General features: G+C 38.6%; 1 protein-coding gene across 2 annotated transcripts in view; it reads left to right on the plus strand.

Annotated features, from left to right (window-relative positions):
• Positions 1-14,798, plus strand: part of RASGRF2 (Ras protein specific guanine nucleotide releasing factor 2) — a 273,755-nt gene that overhangs the window by 74,808 nt on the left and 184,149 nt on the right. For both annotated transcript variants that reach the window (XM_023214960.2, XM_023214961.2), the window contains exon 2: positions 6,722-6,828. In XM_023214960.2, the coding sequence (XP_023070728.1) occupies positions 6,722-6,828 (107 nt within the window). The remainder of the gene's footprint in view (positions 1-6,721; positions 6,829-14,798) is intronic.

Below are 14,798 nucleotides of genomic sequence, written 5' to 3' on the forward strand. Positions count from 1 at the left end.
AAATATTTTAATATATCTGTGCCACTCTTAACTATAATTTTTTTCACCAAATACTTAGGGACATTGTATACCTATTCCAGATATTTTATACATTTTTTTACATTCCTAGTGGCTTCCCTTCCAGATACTCCCATCTTGTCGAAATTGGGCTGATTGCGCTCTGAATCTTCTGTATAGCTGTCATTCAGATATTTTCCTATGTTACATTCCTGTGTTGGAACCATAGTTTCCTGAGCCCTCTGTATTCCTATTTCTTAGTTAATCCCTTTATTTGCAATAGAATATATACAATAACTTCCTTAGGAAGGGATTTGTATTAGTCCGTTCTCATGCTGCTAATAAAGACATACCTGAGACTGGGTAATTTACAAAGAAAGGAGGTTTAATGGACTCACAGTTCCATGTGGCTGAGGTGGCCTCACAATCATGGCAGAAGATGAAGGAAGAACAAGGGGATGTCTTACATAGCAGCCACAGAAGAGAGAGCTTGTTCAAGGCAAATCCTGTTTATAAAACTATCAAATCTCATGAGAATTATTCACTATCATGAAAACAGTATGGGGGAAACCACCCTCATAATTCAGTTATCTCCCACCAGGGCCCTCCCACAACACATGAGAATTATAGAAGCTACAATTCAAGATGAGATTTGGTTGGGGATGCAGCCAAACCATACCAGGATTCTACAAGGAATATTTTTCAAGCTGCTAAAAAATATGTATTCTGTCCTACTACTTGATTGGTAGTTTAGTTGAATATAGAATTCTATGTTGAATATATTTTTTTCTTCACGACAATGAAGGCATTGCTCTACTTTATTCCAGCAACTCTCAATGCTATCCTAATTTCACATCCTTTTTATGTGGCTTCTTTATTTTTTGTCTCTCTCTGGAAGCTTGTAGGATCCTCTTTTTGTCAGTCCTCTTCTGAAATTTCATGATGATATCCCTTTGTATGGATCTTTAGTTATTTGTTTTAAATTTATTACACAATGTTAAGATACAAATATAAAGAACATTCAATATTTGTTTACTTTCACTCAACCTGGGATATAAAAAGATCAATACAAAATGATTTATGTGAAATGACTGAGAGAAAGAGAATATAAATGAGGCAAAAAATGTTAAAAGGTGCACCTAGGTGAAGTCTTTATTGTGTTCTTGAAAAATTTTTAAAGATTACAAAAAAAATCAAAATAAAAAGTTTTTTTAAGAAAAAAAATTTAGTTGAAATTCCATGTACCCCTCCTTGAAACCTCTTGCTATCCTTTCTCCCCTAGAGAAACCTATTATCTTCAGTTTAATGTTTATATTTCCTTGTATTTCTTTATATCTTTCTAACTATGTACATATCTAAAAATAAATAGCTTGATATGCATAGTTTTAAGCCTTATGGAAATGATATCATACTGTATATAGTCAGAAACACTTTTTGCTCAACATGGAATTGGTTCATTTGTGCTGTTCTTTGTAGCTCTAATTATTCATTTTAATTGCTTTATGGTATATTATTGTACAGATACTCCTTGTAGTATTTGTCCTTTCTCCTGTTGGTGGACATTTAGATTGATTCCAGTTGTTTTGTAATTCTAAAATGTGAATATGTTTACTTGTACCAGTATGTGATTGTTTATGGTACATGTGGAGGAGTGATATTGCTAAGGTGAGAGGATATGTGCATCTGCAGCTTTACCAGGTTTTGTCAAATTGCTTTCCAAAGGACTTGTGCCAATTTGTGTAACCATAGTATATAATTCTTTCCAGTGCTGTCTCCTTGTCAACATTTAGTATTGTCAGGTGTTTTAATTTCTGTCCACCTAATGGGAATGAACTGTTGTTGTTTTTTTTTTAATTTTCATTTCCCTGATTATGAGTAAAATTAAATGTCTTTTAAAATTTGTTAATCATTTGTATCTCATCATCTGGATGTGGTGTGTTCATATCCTTTGCCTGTATTTATATTGAGTTTAAAAAAATATTGATTTGTAAACATTTGTATAGTCTTTTTTTTTTTTTTTTTTTGTAGAGATGGGGTTTCACTATGTTGTCTAGGCTGAAGTGCAGTGGTGGAACCATGGCAAACTGCAGTCTCAAACTCTTGGCCTCAAGCAGTCTTCCTGCCTCGGCCTCCCAGGCAGCTGAGACCACAGGTGCATGCCGCCATATCTGGCTAATTTTTAAATTTTCTGTAGAGGTGGGGCTTTGCTATGTTGCTCAGGCTGGTCTCAAGCTCCTGGGGTCAAGCAGTCCTCCTGCCTTGGCATCTCAAATTGCCGGGATTATAAGAGTGAGCCCCTGTGCCTGGCCTATATTCTTGACACTAATTTTTATCAGTAAAATATGTTGCAAGTATGTTTTTCAAATCTGTGGCTTGTCTTTCACTTTTATGGGTATCATTTGTTGTATAAAAGTTTTAAATTTCAATACAATCTATAAAATATTTGTAAGTTTAAAGAATAATAGTGAATGGAGTAATCTTCTACCTACCACTCAGCTTAAGCAACTAATATCCTGAAGCCTTCTATGGACATCTCTCTGGTCTTCCCCCACTCTACTGCCTCCTTCCAGTGGAAATTCCTATAATTAATTATGTGTTTGTAATTATTTGCCATTCTTCATATTTTATGAGGTATAAATGCATTCAGTTAATATGTTATGTTTCATTTGTGGAACTTGATATCATACTCATATAATATACACTGCCAAGACTTGCAAAAAAAAAATAAAATAAAATAAATTTCAGTACAATCAACATTTTCAATCTTTTTTTTATGATTTGGGCTTTGTGTCTTGTTTAACAAATACTTTTCTATCCCAAGATCATAAAGATATTCTCTTATATTACTTTCTAACAGTTTTAAAGTTTTGCTTTTACCAGGATTTGACTCTTCCTTAGAATCAGATACTAAAATTTTCTCCTTAGCCTATTCATATGGTAAGTTATATTAACAGATTTCCTAGTATTTTGCTGTATTTTGATTTTTCCAACTTTCTGATAAGCTTACAATTATTTCAAAAATATGTTTACAAATTGAGTTACTGTAAAAGTGATTTAAAAGGGATATACCTAAAGTATAAAAAGAGAACATTAAAAATAAAGTGATAGAAGAGACATAATATGTAAACACTAACCAAAAGACAAAGTTAGACTATGATGCCAAACGTGTATAATTTGGGCTAAAGAGGGCCACTATATCAATAAAATATTTAATTCATTAGAAAATGTAGCAGGTCTAAACTTGTCCACATCCAATAATATATATTATACATTAAAACACATAAAGCAAAAACTGACAGAACAAATGGAAAAAAATGTAATGTGCTCCATTTCATTGGATTTTAAACTGGCTCTCATTAATATAAACATCAATCAAAAAAGAAAAAACAGAATATAGAGGATATGCATCTTTCAACTTATGAACTACATAGAACTTTGTACATACAAGTAATATAACTGTAGAGATTGTAAATATTAGTAAATCCATTAATATAACTTACCATATGTATAGGCAAAGGAGAAAAACCACATGATTTTATTTATTAATGATATTATCCTTTTTATACAAATTGCTTATATTTTTTCAGTTTGTCACACGTCTTTATGCATTGCTTACACTAGTTTTGTTATGCAGAAGTGTTTTATTTTTGTGTAATCAAATCATTAGTCTTAATGTTTCTGGATTTCAAGTCCTAGTTAGGACACTTCATCCTATTCAGAGGTATAGTGGCATTCACTCGTTTAAAAAAATATTCATATGGCTTAATTTTTTTACTTTAACTTTTTTGTTTGTTTGTTTTGAGGCAGAGTCTCACTCTGTCGCCCAGGCTAGACCAGTGGCCCAATTACTGCTCACTGCACCCTGCAGCCTTGACTTCCTGGGCTCAAGCAATCCTTCTACCTCAGTCTTCTGAGTAGCTGGGACTACAGCTGTGTGCCACCATGCCTAGCCAATTTTTTCATTTTTATTTTTGTAGAAACAGGTCTCAAAAAAAAAAAAAAAAAGAAAGAAAGAAAGAAAAGAAAAGAAAGAAAGAAAAAGAAACAGGGTGTCACTATGTTGCCCAGGATGATCTCAAACTCCTGGGCTCAAGCGATCCTCCTGTCTCAGCCTCCAAAAGTGGTGTGATTACAGGTGTGAGCCACCATGCTCAACTTATTTTATTTTTTTAAGTGACTTGATACTATTCCTCAACTAGGGAAATGGAATTGTTGGGAAATAAGCAGAAGAAGAATAAGATACTTTATAATTTCTTACTACTACTGATAGTAATATTATAAATAGTATTTGATATTGTAATAATTATCAATACAATAGAGCATTAAAATTTCTGATTCATTTGGAAATTTTCCTGGTGTTTAGTGGATTTGGGGGAGAGTTTTTCTAGTTTCTGTTACACGGAGGTGGTAACCCTTCATAGTTCCTGATGTTATGCATGATCTTAGCTCCAACTTGGTGCCCTGCACAGAGCCAAGACCATGGGGACCACCCCCTTGGATGTTAGAAACTTGGTTCCTGTGCTTTTGGCTATGGCTTTGCCTTTCACCTTTGTTTCTATAACTGAGGATTCCTTTTTTTCTCCCCTACTTTAGCTTGGCTATGTATATTTCACCTAGTTTGGGATTTTCCCTCAGCTTGGTTTACTGCTTTGCCCTATATCGGTTCACAGTGGTCAGGAACTTGGAGAGGACATAGCCTAAGGGGCTTGGAAATAAAATGGGGTAGAGATGAGCATTAACTCTGGAGCACTACTAGTTTTTCTGGATCTAGTGGCTTGTTTTAAAGCATTTTGAAACTTTATAGGCTAGAACAAATCTTCAGATAGCCCATGTGTTCAATTACAACTTAAAAATATCTGAGATTGGTGGGACGCGATGGCTCACGCCTGTAATCCCAGCACTTTGGGAGGCCAAGGTGGGCAGATAATGAGGTCAGGAGTTCGAGACCAGCCTGACCAACAGTGAAACCTCATCTCTACTAAAAATACAAAAATTAGCTGGGCGTGGTGGCACATGCCTGTAATCCCAGCTACTCAGGAGGCTGAGGCAGGAGAATCACTTGAACCTGGGAGACGGAGGTTGCAATGAGCCAGGATCATGCCATTGCACTCCAGCCTGGGTGATAGAGTGAGACTCCATCTCAAAAAAAAAAAAAGTCTGAGATTTTACTGACTGATCGTGATCTACTGGGTGTGTTGTTATTCGTGAATATTGTCGAGGGGCAATGCATCTTCAACTCAAGACATCTGTCACTTTGTCTAATTCAAAGCACACTCTAAACTCAGCATACATATATATTTCTGCATATTTTACATGAGAATTCTCCACATCTTAACACAGATTATTCCAAGATGATTGTAAAAGATTTCCGCTTTAGAACTGTCATCTGAGGACTCTGCTTACTGTTGTAAAGCTCCCCATTCCATGTCTGTCTTTGCTGGAACACGGAGTGGTTGAGTAAACTAGCATGAGTTTGGGAGTCTTTGAATCTTGGTTATATGATTATCTCTGTTGTAGAATCCTGAGAAACCATTTACAAATTTTTATCTGTGTATTTATAGTATAAAATTGTCCCTCGTTTGGTGCACAGTTCTATGAATGTAAACACATGCTTGAATTTGTGTAACCTCCATAATCAGGACACAGAACCATTTTATCACCACCTAAGTTCCCTCATGCGATTCCTTTATAGTCACACACTCCCACCCCTGACCTCTGGAAACCCCAATCTGTTCTCTGTCCCTATTTTAAGAATATCACACAACAGGAATTGTATATAGTATGTAACCTTTTGAGACAGACTTTTCTATTCAACCTGATGTTTTTGCTCCACGTTGTTGCTTTTATCAAGAATTCTTTTCTTTTTATTGCTGAGTAGTATTCCATTGTTTGGATGTACTGCATTTATTTATTCACTCACTTATTAAAGGATATTTAGGTTGTTTCCAGTTTTTGGTGATTATGAATCAGGCTCATATGAGAGAAATTATTTTACCCCTGATAAATGTCAGTCTTTTCCCTACTTAAGCCCAGTTCCTTTCATCCAACAATAACTTATGTTACACCTCTACCAAAAAGGAATTCTGATCACATCTTGACCCCTAGGATGGCAATTGGCGTTTCCTTTCCCATATCAAGTATTCTGGACATACTGTGTTGGAATACTGTGTTGAACAGAATTGCAAGGCTACCTCTGGGAAAACAGGGACATAAGCAATTGATGACATCTGCTAAGGTTGCAGAAGAGGCAAATGGCAGCAATTGGACTGCGTAATTATAGGCATATTGCTTCCCAGAATGGAGAATAGATATAGAATATAATAGATAATAAAATTAGCTAGTGCCATGATATAAACTTATGCGTCCCTGCAGCTTTATCACACCACAAAAAAGGAAAACCTTTTGGAAAATATCATATTACCTTTCATTTATCTGCATAGCCCAATGTGTGCAATATTCTTTTTTGTACTTGTAAAAAAGGTACATAATAGGAGTGTTAAGGGTTGACTCTTACTGAGAGCTGTTAAGCTGCAGTCTATAGTATCTTCTAGGTGCAAAGTCATTGCCGACTGGACCAAGAGTGAAATGTTGCATTTTGAAATAAAATTTGCATAAGCGCTGATGTGTTTTGTAAATATATACCCTTTGTAGGCAAATACTGTGTTATTATGCTGTTGTGCTTGAAAAATAGAACTAAACTTTTTGTGTTTGTTTTCCTTTCCAGTATTACTTTACTGTTCTTTTTGGCCATGAAGGTCAGAAGCCACTGGAGCTGCGCTGTGAGGAGGAGCAGGATGGTAAAGAGTGGATGGAGGCCATTCATCAAGCCAGGTATAGGCTCAGTCCTCCAGGGTGGTACTTAATTGTCTGGGTCCTGCATTGGGGTTATCACTGTTGGTGGTAGTTTTGGAAGAACTTGCAATTCTAAGATGAGTTTTCTCCTGGTACCTGCTCCTTAGTCATGTGTGAGATAATTATTTGAGCTTTCCGTGGCTACATTCCAGCTAAAGATTAATGGTAATAGATAAAATGATAATAATAAGTATTAGTAGTAGTCACTTTTATAGATTTCTTCCTATGTGCCAGGCATTGTTATGTGTGCTTTCCAATTACAGAATGTATTGAATGTATTGACTCACTTATCCTATCAACAATTGGCAAGAGGGGCATTATAATTCCCCTGTCTGCAGATAAGGAAACTGAGGCCTGGAAGGTTAGTTTTCCCACCTGAGGTCACACAGCTAGTAAGCCACAGAGCTGGGAGATGGCCCTAGCCCAGCCTACATTTGTAAACCCTGCTTTGTGCATCTCGGTTATCGAAAGAAGGTGATGACATCCTCTATCTAGAGAAATAGAACAGTGTGATTTCACTTCCCCCTAAGAAACATCAGGAAGGTGGAAAGGTGTGTACAAGGTCTTAAATGGGAACTAGAAATCTGAAAGAGATGCAGGGCAGGTCCCTCTCTTTTGTTTTCTGATTCAGTCCCTAAACCTGGTTCAGTTTTGTTTCCCATGGCTCTCAAGCTCTTGCTTTTTGCCTGTCCACTCCCTAATCCAGGCTGCCGCTCCACAGTTCCCTGCTCTCTTGTCTTGCTCATCTCTCGGGTATTTTGGGGCAACACTCTAGCTGTGGCATGCTTTCTTTTTCTTCACCTGATGAGCCTTCCCTTCTCCATCTGTTTGTTTCTCTCTCTACCACTCCTGCCCTGAGACATCTCCCTGCAAGTCAGCCCTCACTGGCGCCCTCTTCAAATGGCTGCAGTACTTGCATTGTGTACTGCACGTGGGCGACAGCAATTCTGGTTATCATTGCCTTTTTAATATAGTTAATGTGTTAGATTTCTATTTCCTGAGTAGGATTGTATACACCTTGAGAAAGAGGAGAGGGATTGGGGCACATTCGTGTCTCAGTGAAGCGCATTGCTAATTATGTAGTAGGTGATCAGGAAGTTTCTTCAGTTTGATTATAAGAATGAGGCATTTAGGATGGACATGATGATTTACGCCTGTAATCCCAGCACTTTGGGAGGCTGAGGTGGGCGGATCACCTGAGGCCAGGAGTTCCAGACCAGCCTGGCCAACGTGGTGAAACCCCGTCTCTACTAAAAATACAAAAATTAGCCGGTGTGGTGGTACATGCCTGTACTCCCAACTACTCAGGAGGCTGAGGCAGGAGAATTGCTCAAATCCGGAAGTCGGAGGTTACAGTGAGCCAAGATCACAGCACTGTACTCCAGCCTGGGGAAGAGAGCAAGACTCCATCTCAAAACAAACAAACAAACCAACAAACAAACAAAAAACAACAAGAAAAAGAATGAGGCATTTCTGAGTGAGTTCAGGCTGTTCTTTGAACCCTTGATGCCGTCTCTTCAGCTACTTATATTTACCACCTTCTCTGACAAGCAGTGTGCCAAGTGCTTTACGTACTTATCTTTTTTTTTTATTCTTCACAACAAGCTAATAAGGCACTATTATCCCCATTTTACAGATGAGAAAACAAAAATTTGTGACAGGCAGATTGGCCAAGTTCTAACACAAAGTTGTCAAGCTGCAGATCTGGAATTCAAATCCAAGTCAATTGGACTTCAGGACCCTTAGCTAGTGTTCAATATTGTACTTATCTGCATTGTCCTCTTTATCTCTACAGTCTTTTCTTGTTCTTTTTTTTTTCTCTTCCTCATTCAAAGATGAAAATAGATTAATGTGAGACTAGGATCGAGAGTAGTTGTTATTTGCAAAATATTTCAGTTCCTTTTCTTTCTCTGAGATGCATGGGGCTGGCAACTTAGTGCCGCTCTCCATAAGGGCCCCAGGGGAGCTTGCCATGAGTCATCATGACCCCGGCACATGGTTCAACCATCCTTGCTCTTGGTGCTCTCCGTTTGAGGGTTTTGATCCAGACTTAGGACTAATGCAGAATGACTTGCTGTAGAAAGAAAGTCAAGCCTTCAAAGATGAAAGAAGCATCAAGCTGGCAAGGTAGAGCCCTTGGGTCATTTCCAGACACAATCTTTTCCTTTCTACAATCTCTATTCCTTTCTACCTAGGAGTTAAAATACATAATTTCAAACATGCCTGTTTTCCGGTCTTTTTCATTCCAGGAGAGCAAGCACCATCAGTAGCCCAAATGCCTTTGTAGTTGCCAAGCAAATATCTTGGTGAACCAAACACAAATAATGCAAATTGCTTTAAAGATGATTAGATTTCAAGTAAGAAATTTTTTTTCTGTCCCAGGAATGCATTTTGTCATCTACAGGAAACTGAGTCAGTAATTATTTGGTGGTGTTTGACATATAGTCAAAACCAGGGCATGCGTGATCTTGTCAGGAGACAGACTTCAGAAACCACTTAAGTGGTTTAGGTGATACAATGGTGAAAATTCTCTTCTTTTCAGATTTGAAGATTTGGTTAATAATTAACTTTTTTCTTGATGTTTTGACTTTTTTGTCTCTTAGGTTTGCTTTTGCCTTGACTTGAGATCTGGGACTGGGTTCTTTGATAACTTCTTTTAATCTGACGGCTTTATACTGAGTTTTTATATTTTACTTTTTGCATTGAGGTATTTCTTAAGTTTTTGTTTTCTAAATCAGGGAAGAAAACGTTTTGATCTAAGATTGATTAAGTTGAGTTTTTGGTGTAAACTTAGATCTGTAAAATTCACCTTGATTTTGTTCATGTATGAACAAAGCCAGAAAGTTAATGAAGCTGATTCGGAGCGAGAATTGATCAGCCATTTTTGCTTGACATTGTAATAAAACACAATTAATTAATTATGGTTGGTTGACTAAACATTTCACCCTCAAAGGACAGTCTGATGGCATTAATTCAGTACTGCTGCCTTTCCAATATAAAAGTTTTAACTACTCAATATTTATGGTTTTATTGATCCCTCTTTTAAAAAGTCAAAACTTTTGATTAGTTTAGCACGAGACGTTATTTTCCGAGCTGCAAATCCTCCTGTAGATGCTGCTAAGATTCAAAGACTGCTCAGAACCCCTTCTCTACTTACTTTTGTTTTCCTGGGATGGCTTTTCAGTACCAGCCTGGGTGTGCTGTCTTTGTGTGCTATGAAAATCACATTGTTCTATTGGCTTTCATATCTCAGAGCAGAATCTGCTTGCCCCCACTTTGCCTTCAGAGAATCTTAGGGTCATTTTCTGGGATTCCAGTTGCATGTTTTCTCCTTTAGATCTGGCCCAGAAAAAAAAAAATCATTTTGGAATTAACGTTTTTCATTTTGAAGCTTTGACCAGTCCAAGAAGCTCATTTTAATGTTTTGCTTACCATTTGCCAATACTGCATTTCTAAGAAAACGGGCACATTTAGGATATCATTTTACCACATATTATGGCACTAGTTCAGGGGAAGCTGCTACCAAGACCCAGTCTTGTTTTTGTCTGGTCGAGCTGAGACCAGAGCATTTTCATAGCAGTTACGTCTATGCTTATTTCGTATGTGGTTTGCTACTTGAGTATGGAACTCTGGACATAAAAAATAACCTGACATTTCTTCTTTGTTTTCTTGTCCATATGTGTCCATCATGGTTAATTTAGTTGTAGACACTAGGACAATCAAAGACACTGACCTGGTTGATTGTGAGTCCTTAGGGCTTGTTAGCTGAAAAGATAACTTTTCAGTGTTTCATCTGCTAGAACATGGACCAAGCAAAGTATCAGCAGTTAGGAGATAGTCATGGCCTGGATGTGGATCCAGTTGTATATCTTCCAAGGGTCTTCCCATCTTGGACTAAGCCTAATACCCACAGGACCTAGACTATGACATTTGGGAAGAAACAAGTAAGGTTAGACTAGGGTGGCATCTAACACATCTCTCAGGCCCCTAACTTGGATGGTGTCACTCACTGGGAGAAGAAATGTTGAATGAGGACAGGTTTGTGGGGCAAAGATGATGAGCACTGGCCAGGAAGCATTGGGCAGTTTCTGCTGGAAATTGGAAGAGTATGATTATCGCTGGGAAAGGAAGGGAACTGTGAGATACTGAATTGATCCCTTGGTATGTTGAGTATCCAGGGCGCTGATAGAGAAGCAAGGTGTATCCTGAGGAGAGAGGAGAGTTTGGGTTTCTACCAAGGTGGAGGGATTGGGAAAACAGATATTAAGAACGTTGAGCCTAGCACAGAGCACTGTTGAATGCGTGTAGCTTTGCACACCCTGCAGATGGCTGTGTTTGAGACTGTTCCACTATCTTTTGCCTGCTTTCCGATTTCTTCAGCTGAACCTGCTCAAATTTCCACCTCGATTCTCTTCCCTCCCCTCAGGGTGTATCTTGTGCAGGTGGATCGCAGGCTTTCCTCTAAGGGTAGAGCAAACAAAAAAGAATTACAAAAAGGAATATGTTTCCACTCCATAAAGCTCACGTCAGACGGTGTTTGGCAAGGGCCTGACCTGACCCTTTCTTTCACCCTATCAGTCTCCAACTTGACGATCAGAGAGACTTTATCTTCCATTAAACCTTTCAATTAAGCCTTATTCTCTTTTCCAGTAAAGAAAGCTGTAATGCAGCCTCTTGGGTCTGTTTTTAATGTTTAGTCCTTTCAGTTACATATGCCTGAGACAGCTGTTGTTCATTCTCTCTCTCCCTTAAAATATACACACATGCACACACACACACACACACACATGTGGTAGCTGCACCAAACGCCCAACACCTAATGCTTGTGACCTCATCCTTGGAAAAAGGCTTAATTTGCAGCAAAGTATACAGTATAAAAATCTGTACAGCACTAAAGGCCGCTGTGTATATCATATCATCCCCCTAGAATCAGCCCTTTAGAGAATGCACACAGAGAGAAATCCCTCACAAATCAGAGAATAGTGGTGACATAGAAAAGCTGAAAATGTTTCATGTGTCACAACATCACAGGACTAGAAAAATTAGAGATGGGCAGTGATGTTATAGCCTAAAGCAATCCAACACCATAATTTGTATTCTTCTTGTAACAGTAAGACTGTCACCACTTTAAAGCGGAAAATGTGAATTTTGTCCATTAAAGGTATATATATATATACACATTTATATATATAAATGTATATATATATATTTGCTAAGGAATTCTGTCAGGGCTTTGCCTTCATATTTGCCACAATGAAAGAGAATTCAACATTTCTTTTTCTCTTACAGCCTACAAAGTGCAACATGGAAGAGAAGGGATACTGTGTAAACTGAAGTATTTCACTTGATTTGATGGTTACAATTTGTTTTCTATAGGGAAAAGCTGGGCTTGGATTTTCTTATTTTAATACTTTGCTAATACTTTTGTCAGCTGTCTTTCCTCCGTCTCAATTTTTTTTTTTTTTTTTTTGAGATGGAGTCTTGCTTGGTTGCCCAGGCTGAAGTGCAGTGGCTGTTTCTCAGCTCACTGCAAGCTCCGCCTCCCGGGTTTACACCATTCTCCTGCCTCAGCCTCCCGAGTAGCTGGGACTACAGGCGCCAGCCACCTCGCCCGGCTAGTTTTTTGTATTTTTTAGTAGAGACGGGGTTTCACTGTGTTAGCCAGGATGGTCTCGATCTCCTGACCTCGTGATCCGCCTGTCTCTGCCTCCCAAAGTGCTGGGATTACAGGCTTGAGCCACCGCGCCCGCCCCTTCTCAGTGTTTTTGTTTCAAGTGCTTGTCTTGCACCTTAAGCATCCAGCTGATGAGGCAGTCAGACCTTTTGCCTACACTCACCGGGCAGGCCCCGACCTCACCTACACATCATCTCACCTGCAGGCGGGAGCCGTCCTCATGATTCTCTTTGCCTGATCCAGGAGAACCATCTCTGGTTCAAGACAAATTTCTGCCTTGAGCTCTTTCTCTGATTTCTTGCTTCATTACTTACTCCATTTCTCTCTTATATTTCCAGTCTGTTTACTCCTCACTCCTTAGCTTTTTTTCCTGTGCTTTTTGGATCTCCTGAAAATCTCTCCTGTCTCAAAAGAGAAATGAAAGCCTTTTCTTGGCACTGATTACTCCTCTAGCTACTGTCTTCTCTTGCACGTGCAGCCCGGCTTCTTGAAGAAATGGTTGGGTTGCTCTCTTCCTCTTTCCAGCTCTTCATGGTGGGTTTTGTCCCTGCTCTACTGTAACTGTTGTCACCTGGATCAACGATGAATTTCCAAAGCTTTTCTTTCCTTATATAACTTCAACTTTCTGTTCATATTTAATACTTACTTTTGAATTACACCAGTAATACATAAAAACAAGTTCCCTAAAAAAAAAAAAGAAAACTCAGACAATACAAAAGTAAAAAGATATAGTTCCACCCCCTCCCCCTTTATTTCCCCAAGCCCATTTACTTCCTCAGAATATTTACTGGTAACAGTTTGTTGTGCATACTTCCGGATTTTTCTGTACATTTGCATATGGATAGATAGGTAGAATGATATAATTACAGACATTTTATTTGCTATTCACATTATTCGCCACCTTTTTATGTTAATTTGGAGGGCTTCTTTTAACATTAGTTTATAGGGATCTAAGTCTTATCTCAAAATTTTCATTCCTTTTGTTTACGATGTCTCTCCTGATTCTCCCTCTACTCCTTTGACAATTTCTTTTTGTCCTATTTCACTACTCCTTGTGTTCTATCGCTTTCTTTACTGTGGCAGCTTGTGTAGGACTTCGCTTTTACTCTTCCTGTTTCCTCACTTGGATCCACCGCCCAGACTTAGACCGTGTAGATAGAGCTGCTCTTTCTCAATACCTGCTCTGCTAAATACCATGCTATATGCATGATATCTCATGAAGTAGCTCAGTGAATCTGAGTATTGGAGAGATGAAATGACCTCCTGAGGGCCACCAATCTAGTAAATGACAGAGCTGGAATCAAGTCCTGGGCAGGCTGACTCCAAAGCCTATGCACTTAACCACAAAGATATATAGCCTCCATTATATGTAGAAATTCACCCACATGTATTTTTCTATATTGAACTATCAATATATCATCTGTCACTGGGTGCTCAGAGTTACTTGATACTAAGCAAGACAAACCCAAACTCATGTATTTCTCTAGGCAGCTTCATATTCTTTTCCTGGATAGGAATGCAAAGCATAGTCTCCTATACACTCAGTCACTCAAACCAGCAGGATATCATCCCCTGACCCCGTCCTAACTGCTCACTCCAGTCACCGCTTGTGGATTCTACCCCAGAACATGTCTGCAGCATTGCCCTAGTGCAGGCCACCAACACCGATTGCCTGGACTATTGCTCTGCTACCTCACCTGTCTCTTCCAGGTCGGCTTCCTTCCCATCCATTCTCTACAATTACTAGAGTGCCCTTTCTAAGCAAACGTCTGATCTGCTGAAGGAATTCCGGGGTTCCCGGTTGCTTTTAGTTATTATAAATTCAGTTTACTTCTTTTTTTTTGTTTGTTTGTTTTTTGTTTTTTATTTTTTTTTATTTTTATTTTTTATTATACTTTAACTTCTAGGGTACATGTGCATAGCGTGCAGCTTTGTTACATATGTATACTTGCGCCATGTTGGTGTGCTGCACCCATCAACTCATCAGCACCCATCAATTCATCATATATATCAGCTATAACTCCCAATGCAATCCCTCCCCACTCCCCCCTCCCCATGATAGGCCCTGATGTGTGATATTCCCCTTCCCGAGTCCAAGTGATCTCATTGTTCAGTTCCCTATGAGTGAGAACATGCGGTATTTGGTTTTCTGCTTTTGTGATAGTTTGCTAAGAATGATGGTTTCCAGCTGCATCCATGTCCCTACAAAGGACGCAAACTCATCCTTTTTTATGGCTGCGTAGTATTCCATGGTGTATATGTGCCACATTTTCTT

This window comes from Piliocolobus tephrosceles, chromosome 4, assembly GCF_002776525.5.
Source record: "Piliocolobus tephrosceles isolate RC106 chromosome 4, ASM277652v3, whole genome shotgun sequence".
NCBI classification, from domain to species: domain Eukaryota; kingdom Metazoa; phylum Chordata; class Mammalia; order Primates; family Cercopithecidae; genus Piliocolobus; species Piliocolobus tephrosceles.